General features: G+C 37.4%; 1 protein-coding gene across 1 annotated transcript in view; it reads right to left on the bottom strand.

Moving 5' to 3' along the window:
* LOC135404360 (chromodomain-helicase-DNA-binding protein 1-like) overlaps window positions 1-16,074 on the bottom strand; it is a 91,296-nt gene that overhangs the window by 29,995 nt on the left and 45,227 nt on the right. Inside the window, exons 8-20 of the mRNA XM_064639084.1 lie at window positions 13,475-13,700; window positions 12,477-12,577; window positions 12,043-12,221; window positions 11,373-11,500; window positions 11,068-11,284; window positions 10,348-10,437; window positions 9,297-9,487; window positions 7,885-8,073; window positions 7,551-7,713; window positions 5,731-5,883; window positions 5,365-5,436; window positions 850-999; window positions 24-172 (exon numbers count right to left, since the gene is read on the bottom strand). Coding sequence (XP_064495154.1) covers window positions 24-172; window positions 850-999; window positions 5,365-5,436; window positions 5,731-5,883; window positions 7,551-7,713; window positions 7,885-8,073; window positions 9,297-9,487; window positions 10,348-10,437; window positions 11,068-11,284; window positions 11,373-11,500; window positions 12,043-12,221; window positions 12,477-12,577; window positions 13,475-13,700 — 2,008 coding nt within the window. The remainder of the gene's footprint in view (window positions 1-23; window positions 173-849; window positions 1,000-5,364; window positions 5,437-5,730; window positions 5,884-7,550; window positions 7,714-7,884; window positions 8,074-9,296; window positions 9,488-10,347; window positions 10,438-11,067; window positions 11,285-11,372; window positions 11,501-12,042; window positions 12,222-12,476; window positions 12,578-13,474; window positions 13,701-16,074) is intronic.

Below are 16,074 nucleotides of genomic sequence, written 5' to 3'. Positions count from 1 at the left end.
TAGGAAAGAATAAACAAATATACCTGGAGGGAGTAGAGCCTGTATGTAGTACGGTTTTCCCTGTAGTATCCATTCTCTGAATTACTAAGTGATCTAACACCATCTTTTTCTTGGCTCTTTCAAGAATATCTTCTTCTACTGATCCTTTTGTGACTAGCCGATAAATATTAACCTATGCATATTATAAAAAAGGCTTTATTTACCTGCTCACAAATTACACATGAAAAAATACTCAGATGAAGTTAACAAAAAACCCTTGAGCAACAACAGGGAGAAACATTAACCGTGATTACAAATCTTCTAAATCTTATTGAACTAGTATTGCTTATATGAAACCAGTCAATCATGTTATCACAGTCTCTACAGAAATTATTTTAAAAAAATAAAAGAAAGAAATTCTTAGACCTCTCCTCTTTAAACTTCTATGATTAAGCACAATCAGGGCCACAAGGAAATGTGTTATGACTGATCACTACTTGAAGTCTTCTGCCAGAAATAAACCCAAAGAGAACTACAAAGTATTAAACGAAGTAAAATGGATGCACCCAAAGTACAGCAGTTACTTTCTAGAATGACACAATGCCAATGAACGTGGGACAAGTCCACAAATCCTCTTCCTATCCATATACTACAGCTGCCATGCAATGTCTCTGTATAGGGAGACTTAAAAAAAAAATTAAAAGGCAAATTAGGAATATTAACATTTTTAGACATTTTTGGTAAGTATTAGTTATTAGTATTAGTTATTCTCAAAATATATGAGGACTGCAATGGCCCAAACAGACAGCTTACGGCTAACATAATGAAACCCTCCTTCAGGTTTGAAGCTTAAAAGACAAGTGTGTGTACCTGTTTCTTCTGTCCAATCCTATGAGCTCTAGCCTGCGCCTGCAGATCATTCTGTGGATTCCAATCAGAATCAAATATAACTACAGTGTCAGCAGATGCCAAATTTATACCTAATCCTCCAGCTCTGGTAGACAGCAAAAAGCAGAAGTCCTGAAATGATAAAAAAAGAAATAGTTTTATATATATTAGCTATAATATCCCTCAAAGAACCAACATGACACTTCTTTATATGCTCTGTGGAGCAGACTGTGAACTCATATACTTCTTTAAGTATATCATAAACATATATTAGACTTGTAATACAAAAAGTTGTTTGTCATGGCTAGAGCGAGTAAATTGTTATTAGAATAGAATAGACTATTTCAGTTGCAAGGGAACTACAATGATCATCTAGTCCAACTGCCTGACTCCTTCAGAACTGACCAAAAGTTAAAACATGCAATTAAGGGCATTGTCCAAATGCCTCTTAAATACTGACAGGCTTGGGGCATCAACCATCTCTCTAGGAAGCCTGTTTTAGGGTTTGACCACACTCTCCATAAAGAAATTGTTCTTAATGTAAAGTCTGGACCTCCCCTGGGACAGCTTTGAACCATTCCCACGCATCATTCCCATGCGTCCTGTCACTGGATACCAGGGAGAAGAGCTCAGCACCTCTCTCTCCACTTCCCCTCCTCAGGAAGCTGCAGAGAGCAATGAGATCACCCCTCAGCCTCCTTTTCCCTAAACTAGACAGAGCCAGAGTCCTCAGCTGTTCCTCACAGGACATGCCTTCCAGTCCTTTCACCAGCTTTGTTGCTCTCCTCTGGATGCATTCAAGGAACTTCACATCCTTCTTAAATTGTGGGGCCCAGAACTGCACACAGTACTCAAGGTAAAGCCACACCAACACTGAATACAGCAGGATAATCACCTCTTTTGACTGCCTGGATATGCTGTATTTGATGCACCCCAGAATGCAGTTTGCCCTCTTGGTTGCCAGGTTCCACTGCTGACTCATACTGAGCCTGATGTCAACCGGGACCCCCAGATCCCTTTCTGCAGGGCTGCTCTCCAACCACTCCTCTCCCAATTTATATTTGTGTCTAGCATTACAACGTCCTAGGTGCAGAATCTGGCATTTCTTCTTGTTAGGTATTGTGCCATTAATGATTGCCCAATGCTCCAACCTATCTAGAACCCTCCCTCTGCAAGGCCTCTTGTCCCTCAAGAGTCACCAGTCAGATGTAGCCCCATTAATCTACAACCCTTTGAGCTCTGCCCTTCAGTTACTTCTTCACCCAACGCACCATGAACCTGCTCATCCCATAGTTGGACAACTTCTCCAGATGCTGTGAGGGACAGTATGAAAGGCCTTACTAAAATCCAGAAAAACTACATCTATTGCCTCCCCTCCATCCACTAGGTGGGTGACCTTATCGTAGGAAATCAAATTAGTTTGACAGGACTTTCCCTTTGTGAATCCATGTTGACTGTGGCTGATGATTTCATTGCTCTTTAAATGCCTTTCAGAGGTACACAGTATAATCTTCTCCATAATTTTTCTAGGTACTGAGATTAAACTATTAGGTCTGTAGTTCCCTGGGTCTTCCCTCAAGCCCTTTTGTAGATGAGAATAACACTGGCTAGCTTCCAGTCAGCAGGGACTTCCCCAGACTCCCAAGACCTTTGGTAAATGATCGAGAGGTCTTGCTGTAACAGCTGCTAGCTCCTTCAATACTCTGGGATGAATCTCGTCAGGCCCCATGAACTGATGAACATTCAGTTGATACAGTTGTTCCCTTACAATTTCAGTGTCCACAAATGGAAAGTCACTGTTCCCACACTCATGGTCCTCTGACTCTGGATCAGGCAGTCCAAGGTCTATCAGTATTATTAAAGACTGAGGCTAAAAACACATTGAATGCCTCTGCTTTTACTTCATTCCTATTAGTCAGGTGATCACCTTCATCTTCAACAAGTATTGGTCCAATGTTTTCTTTAGACCAGCTAGTATTTTCTTTAGGCAGCTAAGCACCATGCAGCCACACAATTACTTCTCGCCCACCCCCCCAGTGGGACAAGGAGAAGGAGAAAGGAAGACTAATAGCAGGGAAACTTGGGGGTCAAGATAAAAATTGTTTAGTAAGTAAAGGAGAAATGAAAAAAGAGAAAGAAAACAGAACAAGTGATGCAAATGCAATCTCTCGCCACCTTCCCAATGGGCCGGACTGATGTCCAGCCAATTCCCAAGCAAAAGATGGCTAACCTCCCTAAACCCCATTCTCTACTTTTTTATTGCTGAACATGATGTTATATGGCATGGAATATCTCTTTAGTTAGTTCAGGTCATCTGCCTGGTTATGTCCCTTCTCAACTACTTGTGCACGACTCAATCTATTCACTGGAGGGGCAGAGTGAGAAACAGAGAAGGCCTTGACACTATGTAAACACTGTTCAGCAACAGCTAACACACTAGTGTGTTATTAGCACTGTTTTCATCACAAATCTAAAACACAGCACCATACGAACTGCTATGCAGACAATTAACTCCAGTCCAGCCAGACCTTGTATAAGTATAAAGCAAACTGATATCAACTTCTCTTGCGAAGTTATCAGCTTCTCCGTGGTTTAAAGGAAGCAGCATCCTGGAAGATGAAAAAAAGCCACTTGGGAAGAAAAAAACAAGCAAAACACTGGCCAAAAATACAAACCCCCTTGTTGTTAAAGCCTCAAGTGTGCCCAAGTCCCTCTGCTTTTTTTGTAAAGGAAACTAAAGTGTTTTGCCTGGGTCAATGCTCTTCAACATATTCATAAACAATGGGAAAATGAGATGAGTAATGAGGTGACAAAGTTTGCAGATGATATGGAGTTATTCAGGGACAACTACAAGGGACTACAGAAGGATCTTATGAGACAGGCAATAAAAAAGCACATGAAACTAAAGTGAAATAGGAAATAAATTTGAATTTCAAGTACAGTCAAAGGTAATAGAAGCCATTACTGCTCAGGAATGAGTCCTTGGAGTTGTTGTAGATATTTCCATTAATACCTTAGCTCAGTATTAGCAAAAAAAAAAAAAGCATGACATTTTGGCATTTATTATAAAACATCCACTGGTCAGATTACGTGACTAATACATCTGTTCTAGAACAAGCAGCAATCACAACTATTGAGGCCATGTTACTGAGAACACAGCTGCACTGGGCAGGGCACGTCTCAAGGATGAAGGACCACCGCCTCCCTAAGATCTTGCTTTATGGTGAACTTGCCACCGGCTGCCACAAGAGAGGAGCCCCGAAGAGGAGATACAAGGACTCCCTGAAACAACATCTCAGACTTGGCCATATTGATCATCATAACTGGTCTACTCTGACCTCCAATTGGGAGGTCTGGAGACACACTATCTATAATGTTGTTGATGCCTTTGAGAAAGCACGCAGGATCACTCTCGAGGAGAAAAGACAACGCAAAAAGAATCGTGTCTTGCAGAATATACCACCTAAGGAGTCTTTCTGCTGTGCCTTTTGCAACCGGACGTGCCTGTCTCGTATTGGCCTTTTTAGCTACCTGCGTGCTTGTAACAAATGTGGATAGAGCCTTTCCCAAATCTTCATTCGTGAAGCCTAGCCATGAAAATGATAAGGTGATTAGGAAAGAAATAGAGAATAAAACAGGTAACAATTTTATTGCTGTACAACTTCATAGTTTGCCTTCATTCTTGAATGCTGTGTGAAACTTAGATCCCCCTTCATCTTAAAAGCTGTACAGTACAACTACAAGGATTCCAGAAAAAGGCAATTATGTCTGTACTAGAAATTTAAAACAGAACTAACTTCTGTATTTAACAAATATCTGAAGTTTATGTTATGAAATGAAGTCCTTCCTCCTCAACCATAGCAGAAACATAAGCTCAGCAGCAACTGACAAATGCTATGCTTCTATTACTGAAAGTATAGGACAAAAGATCTGAGATTATCAAAGGTATGGAATGGCTTCCATAATAGGAAACCTAAATAAACTAGGAAACTTAAGTGGTACACAAACAATGGCTAGAAATCAGTTCTGCAGTTTCTTCCAGGGCAAGGAAATAAGAGGTAAAAAATGAAAATAACAGAAGCCAGATTTAAAGCTATTCAACATAGTTTTTCTTTATGCAAGGATATACACAACTCAGTTCTGCCCATTGCCTAAGTAGGTTTTTGATGTCAAAAACTTGTGTTAAAGTTCAGTGCTCCTGTAAAAACTGAAGGATTAAGTCCTACACAACAAAATAAATTAAATTCTTCAATTTCTAAACAGCACGTAAAATTACTTTGATAAAGAGCACTGACAAAAATCTAAAAATATAACTATGTTTGTTTATTAAGAGTTGTAAACATTATAGTCTCTGCCACAGCAATGGAATTTCAAGAGAATACATACCTCACTTTATTCTATCTTCAGTTTTTGTGCAATATTTGTTATATTTCCCGGGGGAAAAAAAAAATAAAGCCGAGTAGATTAAAAAAAATCAGCCATCCACTAATACCATACCTCTGAGCCTTCTGCATTAAAATGATCCAATGCTTGTTTCCTCAATTCCCCTTTTATTGATCCATCAAGTCTCTAAAGAGTAATAATACAGTTAATAATACAGTTAAAAAGGAACTCCTACCATATTCTATTAAGAGCAACTTGAATTCTCAATTGCCAAAATAATTGGGGAGGGGAATAAGAGTAATGTAACACTTCCAACTAATCAGTTTAATTTCAAAATACTATTAAGCATATAGTAATTGATAGTCTTTTACTGTACAAAAAAATTAAACTTTCATAAGTCTTTCTACAAAAAGGACACTTTTAAAAAGATTAAAATGGTAAAGATCAAGGCTTCTTGGCTACTACCAGCAAAATTCTTACCTGAAAGGGAAACTGACGATACTTCAAATACTCTGCTAGGATGTCTAGCATCCTCACCATCTGAGAGAAAATCAGTACTCTGTTGCCACGTTCTCGTAGGCGAATTAGTAGCTTGTCAAGAAGGATTAGTTTCCCACTGCTACGTATTAAATGCTACAAGACAAGAAAACGTGTACCACAAAATAAGTTCACCTCAACCCTAACATACACTGCAGATGGTTAGACATTCATTAACTGAACATGAAAGTTTTATAAGCATTTAGTCAATCCTGATCTTGTAAAAACTCATTATAAAAGTGTTAAGCTCTCTAACTGAAATCAACAGGACTAGCATGTTTTTCAAATAAATGCATTTCTCAGCTCTGGCTCATAAAACAGCATCTTAACATTTCATTAAAATGTTAAGCAAATATACTGTGCTATGAGTTAGAGCAGTTACAGTGTAGACAAATTCTCTTCTACCAAATAAACAACAACAGACTACCTGAGTACTACTTGCTCCTCACTTTCTGTCTTTTGAACAGACCTAAGCATTGCTACTTGATCCTCTAAGTATTTTTAAACAATGCCTAATCAGTCAATTTTTTCTGGCAAGATAAAAGTGAGAAGAATCCTGTTAGTAGAAGTCAATATGCTTTAGCTAGGTTACAATGTTCAGCCTTCTCAGCTCCAGTGGAAACCATTAGAACAGAAACTCAGGTGCATGCTGAATTTAATGTTGAAAACATTAGGTCTCTTTAGCTGAAGAGGCTCAGAATAAAAAACTGGGAGTTAGGTGCTTTTATTCTTTATGCCAGAAATGAGAAGGATGTATCATTCATAATTAGAGCTAAAAAAGCTTATTCAGATGAGCCAAGGAAATCATTGTTACAAGTATGCAATTATTAGTAATAATGGGTGAACAGTTCTGATGAGATTAATTATAAATTTAAGTAGAGTGTGCGAAATTGCAAATTAAACATTCTTTAGCTTAGATAAGCATTTTACAATATAAAATAGTTTGTGCAGTGACAGCTTGTGATTTCAATCTAGTAGTTTTGGGTAAGTATTTAAATTGTGAACTTAAAGTTTACAGAGAAAAAACCCTGATCTTTAGAAACATTTATGGTGTTATAAACTGTATAAATTATAACAGTGCTTTTATTTGTTGGTGTGGTTCTCAACAGTTTTAGTACAAAGATTAGTTAACCTATCCAAAAAACCTCAAACTCTAAACCAACAACACAATCACAGACCAGCTTTAGTAGTGATGCTATAATTGCTTTCATTTATAGCAACAAAACAACCAGACTAAGCTTTGGATGTTAATTACTTTTATTTCCTTTCAATTTGGTTGTTTGAAGGCATGCAGAGAACAGTATTTGATTACAAAAAAGCTTAAAGAGATTCTGCAGATTACTTTCTGCTATCACATGGATTGTTGGTGTACTACTGCCAGTCACATACATTTGCATTTATATTCAATTTACCTGTTTATTTAACTGCTTTATTTTAATCTGGGTTTAAAATAGGTCTTGTTTATTTAGTCTGAAAATGTAGAGACTATTTCAATCTATTTTGTTTTTATTTTTATCATAATTCACGCCAAGGATATTTTATTTAGTATTGATCTCTCTATTATTCAGTTCCAGTTAAGAAACAAACAAAAAGGTAATCATTTCACTTACCTGTAAAACCCAGGATGCACAGTTGATAGAGAACTTGGTCTTTCTTAAAATAATTTAATAAGAACAAATAAATTGCCAAAACACTATAAAATTATTGCATTCATATAAGAGATGTAAAATCACTTAAAATTTTTTTTTTAAAAAAGGTATTACCTGTAAGGCCTCCTGTCTATTATAGAATTCATTATCATCCGGTGGTTTAATGAGGTAGCAATGGTTACAACACTTCTTGAGTTCCATCATAATGTTCAAAAAGCCTGAGGTACTGCCTTTTGAACCTTTACTCAGGGCTTTATAATTCCTGGTTAAAATCCACCTATGATATAGAATGTGCACAATGGAAGTAATTTATAACCATTTGTGGAAATATGAAGGATGTAAGCTCTCAAAATTTCAGTTAAAATTGCATTATGAGAACTACTGCACCAGTAATTTTCATATAGATATGTCATTAAAAGAGTGGGAATTAAAAAGTGTCATTACTTACTTGTAATATTGCTTCTGCAATGCACTCATTTCCATCCTCAAAATTTGTTCAACCTTAGCAGGTAAAGACTTTTCTACATCTTTTTTAACTCTTCTAAGTAAAAATGGTTCAAGTTCTTTGTGAAGACTTGCATAACCAAACTCTCTCCCTTTGCCATGCTCCTCTTCAAAAACTTCCCAGGAAGAAAACCTTCAACATAGAAAGAATAAAGGTAAAATAATGACATACCATGAACACAGACACACAAAGACCATAAATATACCACACATGCACAAACACATATGGACTTCTTCACCACTCCCCTCTGTTTTATTAAATAAGTTTCTGAATTTGCATCTCACAAGAAATTCCAAATATTTTGTCTGCAAATAGGAGAATGGAAATTAACAAACTTTTGCAGAATGAAAATTCAGAACAAACTACTGAATTTTAATTTCTTCAGTGAAAACCCAGCATTTTGCTTTTCTGCATGGAAACACAGGTAGAACATTGCAGAATTCCATTATATTTCTCAAGAGCAGCATGAAAAAATAGTTGTATAGTTGGAGAAAGTGCAAGAGAACAGACAACTTCACATACCTTTTACAGCTTGTATGGACTAGCTGAAATGTGATTATCCTCTGGTATGTCCTAACAGACTAAGAGAATGCACTTTGTGATCAAATGAAGAATAGGTGCCAGACAACAAACTTAGTGGCTTTGTTTGTAAGGTTCTAAAGAAGTCAATGCAATGCATAGCTCTGAAACTAATTGGAGCTACAGTGCTTTGTATTTACAAGATATCCGAAAGGAACATGTGCTCTTATTTATACCAGATATAAACAGAGGTCAGTATAATGTCAATACAGTAAACCTATTCTATGCAAACCATAAGGGCAAATTGGCTGCCTGAATCATAGAATCACAGAATATCCTGAGTTGGAAGAGACCCACAAAGATCATCGAAGTCCAACTCCTGGCCCTGAACAGGACCACCCCAAGAATCACACCACGTGCCTGAGTGAACTACTGGATATCAGGCATTGTGGTATAATCTTGTTTTCATTCATGGTACTAACACAGAAAAGATGACATTCTCAGCCCCATTCTATTTCCATCAATCCATCTTTTTTCTGGACTGCTAAAACAGAAAAAGTGACAGCTGCTACCAAAACAGTTTATCAAGAGCAGCATGAAAAATATGTGCATCTATTTTATAAAAAATATTTAAACTATTTCACAATGCAATTCTTTATCTCTATTGATTCTCCAATCACTATAATATTTGACCATAAGAGACTTGACCACAAAAAACCCAAAAAAACCCAACCAACCAACCAACCAACCAACCAACCAAAAAAACCCAAACAACAAAAAAAACCCCAAAACCCCAAACCCAACATCAACAAAAAAACCCCCATCACATTCCTTACTTTTCTGGCATGATGAAGTGCAGCAAAGACCAAAGCTCTTTAAGGGAGTTTTGCAGAGGGGTTCCAGTAATAAGAAGACGATGATTAGACTTAAAGTCTATTAAAGTCTTGTACAGAAGGGAATCATCATTTTTTAAACGATGAGCTTCATCGACTCCTATAAATATCCAATTCAGACCACCAAGGAATGACTTCAAGAAATTGGGGGGGGAAGATATTATACAAGTTAATATATTATGCAATTTCTGACATTTTACACGAGGTTATACATATGTCATCACTCCTTTTATTTTAATAAAAAAGGACACCTATATGTTTTTAGCATTAATTATGGGTTTTATGTTTGCTAGATTCAACAAAAGGCTATGTAGACATCCCAAGATTAAAAAGAAAGTATAAACCAAGTTTATACTTAGGGGGAGGAGGAAGGCAAAAAGCTGATCTATAAATTTTCAATTGACAAAAAAAACCCCAATCCACAAAAATCCACAATTGACTCTCTTCTTTTCAGCATGTACAAACAAATGAAATAGAAAGTCAACGAGCAGAACTTTTTTATTATATTTATCATACGCTGTTAGGATAAACAATAACTTTATGTACTACCATCACAAAGAGAGTAGTAATATAGATACATGTAATACTGTGCACACAAATACAAAGAAAAAACATGGGATTTCAGAGTTGTGAATCACAGGTGTTTGGGGCTAGGGACTGGTTTGTTTCTTCAGTTCCTAGATGACTGTCTAACAGGAAAGTAGAGATTTTGAGATGCAAAGAAATTACTACAGCAATGTGAAGCACAAAAAAACTGAAGAAAAATAAATTTTACCTGCTTGATATGGGGGGGAAGGGAGGGGGCAGAAAGTCTCACCATGCATACATAAAATCTGAAAGTGCTTAAAGAAAACTTGACCTTCATACTTCCAAGAGTAAAGCTGTCATATTCCCCATCCACCTAATGGCCCAGAACCCAAATATATGTCAATTTAAAAGGAATTTTACATTCTACAAATTATTTTTATCTCCCTGAATAAGTAAGTGCGATTACCTTATCCTTCAGCAAAATTTCATAAGTTGTTAGAAGTATATTAAATTTTAATCGCTTGGTCTGTGGATGCATCCATTCATGAGTTCTTATCTACAAGAAGAATCAAGCAAACTATAAGCTAAAAAAAATGGTCTTACTGATCAGGATGACTTCAGGTACTATAGCAATATAGATGTTAAGTGACATACAAGAATCTGATCATGAAAAAGGAACATAACACATGAAGCTTTTTTTCTTAAAGTTATTAAATGGTGGGGATGTGTTTGTTGGGTTTTGTTTGGTTGGGGTTTTTTGTGGATTTCTTTGTGTGTGTTTTGTTTTTTTTGTGATTGGGTGTTTTTTGTTTGGGTTTTTTTTTGCTTTTTAAACTTTAATGGATAAGGTTACTTATATTCCTCCTTTCAGGAAACAAATTAAGATTATGCCTGTCTGTCTTAAATGTTTATTTTACTCACCTAAATAATCGCATGACAAAGGACAATTTATTTTCAAATGCAAGGTTGCATTTTTAATCCTTTTTATTATTAAGCAGGAATGAAATTTTTCACATTCATTCAGATCCGATCAAAATTTATGCTTTTAATTTGCATTTTAACCACATGCAATGTTTCAATTATTTGCTCATTCCTAATCAAAATATTGGAGATTAGCATAAGACAGGAACATGAAGTGAGTCTTGTTTACCGCTAATCTTTTTCAATGATACAAAGAAATACTCACCGTATTTCTGCTAGTTATATCTCCTAAGTAAACCACAGCATTCATCTGAGGAGCCCAAGTTTGAATTTCTCTTTGCCAAGATGTCAAGGTAGAAAGTGGCACGACTAGCAAGAAAGGCCCATACAGTTGATGTTCGTGAAACAGGTAGTTCAGAAAAGAAATCGTTTGTATTGTTTTACCCAGACCCATTTCATCTGCAAGAATACAACTATTCCCTCTAAAAAACAAACAAACAAACAAACAAACAAACAAAATTTTAAATGCTTTCAAGTTAAAAACAGCAAGACTAATTTAAGACTACTTACTTGCACCATGAGTGAGCAAGCCAGTTCAGTCCGTTTAACTGATAATCTCTTAACTCTAAACCTTCATGTCCTCCAATATAAGATGGTTGCTTCTTTAGCGCAACAAACCTCGGCCTCTGTTTTAAAATCTGTCAAAAGCAAATTGAGCATCAGTCCTACTACTGAGTGAAGTTACCAGAATGTCTTCTTATAGAAACAAAGTAGCAGTAGGATTCCGTTTGGTCACCAAATCTGGTCTTTATTCGTCACAGACATCTCGACCATATAACAATATCCATCCATTTGCAAGCTAAAATTAGTTTGCTAATCTAAATTCCACAACAGAAGTGACATGAACTCATTCACAAAGGTTACTTTTAAAACAAATTGAAGTAATAAACAATTCCATCTTTGAATGGCAATAAAATAAGTAGAAAACAAATATAGAATCATAGAATGGTTTGGGTTGGAAGGGACCTTAAAGATCATCTAGTTCATATCGCTCTACCATGGGCGGGGACACCTAAGGCTATTCTTAAGAGTAATATTTCCTACATATATAAATATAGCTATCATTATTACTGCTTTGGACAGCATTCAAATAAAATAAAATGCATTTTGGATGTATAAAATATATCAGCTTTTTTTAAATTATTGTAACTGTATAAATCCATTGAAACTACACACTCACCTTGAAGTCCTTAAATGGAGTGGTCTTGGATTGGTTTCTGCTAAAATACTCATCAATACATGCCTGAAATTTTTTGGCAATGAGAGCACCGTCTTCCCAGCTACATTCTGAGTAAGGCAGACCTTGCCATTTGCAATAGTAATCTGGATAACCAGCTGCTGATTTCTGATTTGAATGAGCTGCAGAAACATACCAGAGATACCAGATCAATATTTTCTTTCTGTATTTTAAGAAAACATTCATTTTAGGGGATAAGACAACATGAACTAGTTTCACAGCAAAGACAATATGACAACTTTTCATCAAAGATTTTGTTTTGCCTTAAGTTGCTAGGAATATTAATAACCTAAATTTCTTAACTATAAATTCAACATGCAAGTAATAAACTTGTAATATTCTCAACACTATTTTCCATGTGGAACTTTGTCACATACCAATTATCCTCTCCACTATTTGATACTGTTTATGTAGATCATCTGTAAGTTCCTGCTGGCAGTTATAATATTCCACGTCTTCTGGAGAAGCATTTTTCAGCCTGAAACGGGAATTTATTTGCAGCACTTACTACATTGTGTAGTTCTGAAACTAAGAAAATCTGGCAATTTTAAAGTTCTGAATGTAAGCACCATAGGAATGCTGTTTAGAGAGCTTATTTGAAGAAGCTACAGCTCTGGAATTCCTGCTATAAAAGTGTTGCATCTGGCCTAGTCATTCATCACTGATGACTGAGGAAGCTTATCAAGAGAAATTACTATCAGCTATAGCTTGTACTAGTCATGCAGATAATTTACAATATCTGTTCTCAACACAGTAGTGTACTTCACATGGTATTTTCACAGAACAACACTGATGTCTCACTATAAGAATCTATCTTCTGAGTAGGAGTCACTAAAATTCCAGCACTATTCATAGATTATATTAAACATACTCATTAACTGCAATACCAAAACATACCACTAAAACATAAGGATTTTTTAATTTCTTGGTTCTGAGGCTTTGACAAAAGTTTGAGCCAAGAAAACTAAATGCTGTAATGTTTTGAGTGCTTCAGCCATTTCTGATTTTTTTCATCTCTGCAGCAATTCCCAAAGAACTCTGATCAAAATAACAATCAATCAATGAGAAAATTAGTAAAAGTTAAGATTTAAAACAAAACCAGAAAACCCACCACTCATCTTGTTAAAACGTCATTTATAACAGACATATTAAAATCTAGGTGCAGAAGCTGCTTCCTTTAAAGGCCTGATTTTACAAGATGTGTGAGTATTGTCACTTGCTCAAGTAAAGTTGGTGTGCTCATAATCTTACAGGACCATAAGGTGTTAGGGAAGCTTCAACTTTAAAGCTTTGTCTTCCTGTTGTACAGGCACTTAAAAACATCTATATTGTTACAAAAAATATGCAACATGGAAATAGTTATAAAAATACTCACCAGCGTTTTGCTTCCTGATCCTTTTTCTTATAGTTGTCCAGTTTCTTCATTCCTTTAACATTTTGTTGTTTCAGTGTTTCCTCAGTTTCCCATGTATTATGGATGTGCGACCAGCCTTTCCATTTAATAAGATACTGCATTTCTCCTAGCTCCTTTGACTTTTCAAACCCCATATTTGGGTCACCATCTGCCTCAACTGCATAGATGGTGGTTGCAGCACCAGTAGCTAATAAAGAAACCACACTATAAGGTTCAATTAAACGTGCACTGCCATAAATTAACTAACAAAAAACACTGCAGAAAGCAATTTGTGATGCTCTTGTATGAGGATGCAACTTGATTAATTATATCTGCAATGCTTATGTCACTCTTCTTATTTGAAGAATTATGATGATTCAAAGATTCAGAAAAGCAACCAAAAAACACTGCATCTAACCTATAGTATCTCATTTCATGAGAATTTTCTTAGCATTCCTAGTTTTTCTAGTGATCCCCAGAGAATGCTCCACTAACACTCCTTGCTATCATCTTTGCTATGTCCTTCTCATCTCTGAGAATATAACAGATATTTGAAATTATGCTTAATCAGCCTTGAGACTTCAATAGCCTACTATTCAATTATTACTATAGATGCCATAAATGCAATTCATGGAATCGAAGAATGGAGATTGGATGGGACTTCTGGAGGTCATCTAATCCAACCTCTATGCTCAAACAAGGTCACCTAGAGCCAGTTGCCCAAGACCATGTCCAGATGGCTTCTGAATATCCTCAAAGAGGGGAAACTCCACCACCTCTCTGGACAACTCCAACATACAAACTGGTAACAATGAATGACTAGAAGGATGAGGTACTCAACAACTTTTTTGCCTCAGTCAAGGCAGGAACTGAGGAAGCAAAATCCCCACCACTCTAAGTGAAGATGAGGTTCAAGACCACCTGAGGAATCTGAACATACATAAGTCTATGGGACCTGATGAGATGCATCCCAGAGTCCTGAGGGAATTGGCTGATGTAGTTGCCAAGACCCTCTCAGTGATATTTGTAAAGTCATGGCAGTTGGGAGAAGTCACAGGTGACTGGAAAAAGGGAAACGTACCCATCTTTATAAAGGGTAGGAAGGAGGTCCCTGAGAACTACTGACCTGTCAGTCTCACCTCTGTACCTGGGAAGATCATGGAACAGATCCTCCTAGAAGCTATGCTAAGGCACATGGAGGACAGGGAGGTGATTCAAGACAGCCAGAACGGCTTCACCAAGGGCAAGTCCTGCCTGACAAACCTAGTGGCCTTCTATGATGGAGTGACTCCATCAGTGGACAAGGGAAAGGCTACAGATGTCATCTATCTGGACTTCTGTAAAGCCTTTAACATGGGCCCCCACAATATCCTTCTCTCTAAATTGATGGACTATTTCGTGGATAAGGAATTGGCTCAATGTCCCGATGGAGATCAGTGATGAGTGGTGTCCCTCAGGGGTCCATATTGAGACCAGTCCTGTTTAATAGCTTCATCAACGATATAGACAGAGGGACCAAGTGCACACTCAGCAAGTTTGCAGATGACACCAAGCTGAGTGGTGCAGTTGACACTCCTGAAGGACAGGATGCCATGCAGAAGGACCTGGACAAACTCAAGAAGTGGGCCCATGGGACCCTCATGAGGTTCAAGAAGGCCAAGTGCAAGGTCCCACACCTGGGTTGGGGTAATCCCTGGTATCAATACAAGTTGGGGGATGAAGGGATCAAGAGCAGCCCTGTGGAGAAGGACTTGGGAGTAATGCTGGATGAAAGGTTGGACATGAGTCAGCAATGTGCTCCCAGAGCCCAAAAAGCCAACTGTATCCTGGGCTGCATCAAAAGAAGTGTGGCCAACAGGTCAAGGGAGGTGATTCTGCCCCTCTACTCCATGCTGGTGAGACCCCACCTGGATTAATGCATCCAGGTCTGGAGTTCTCAGTATAAGAAATACATGGATATGTTGGAGCATGTCCAGAAGAGGGCCATGAAAATTATCAGAGGGCTGGAGCACCTCTCCTATGAGGACAGGTTGAGAGTGTTGGGGTTGTTCAGTGTGGAGAAGACTCCACCTTATTGTGGTCTTTCGATACTTAAAGGGGGCTTATAAAAAAGATGGAGACAAACTTTTTATTAGGGTGTTCTGGTTTTGGCTGGGATAGAATTAATTTTATTCATAGTAACTAGGGCTATGTTTTGGATTTGTACTGGAAAGTGTTGATAATTCAAGGATGTTTTAGTTATTGCTGAGCACTGCTTAGACAGAGTGAAGGCCTTTTCTGCTTCTCACACCACCCCACCAGCAAGTAGGCTGAGGGTGCACACTAAGTTGGGAGAGGAGGCTTGTCTTCCCAAGCAACCGTTATGCATGATGTGGCCCTGCTCTCCCAGAGATGGCTGAATACCTGCCTGCCAATGGAAAGTAGTGAATGAATTGCTTGTTTTGCTTTGCTTGCACATGCAGCTTTTGCCATACCCTATTAAACAGCCTTTATCTCAACCCACGAGTTTTCTCACTTTTTTTACTCTTCTGATACTCCCCCCTATCCCACGGGGGAAAGTGAGTGAGCAGCTGTGTGGGGCT

The sequence above is a fragment of the Pseudopipra pipra genome, chromosome W, assembly GCF_036250125.1.
Source record: "Pseudopipra pipra isolate bDixPip1 chromosome W, bDixPip1.hap1, whole genome shotgun sequence".
Taxonomy (NCBI): Eukaryota; Metazoa; Chordata; class Aves; order Passeriformes; family Pipridae; genus Pseudopipra; species Pseudopipra pipra.
The sequence above is the reverse complement of the archived record's forward strand: the minus strand, read 5'-3'. Positions and strand labels throughout refer to the sequence as shown.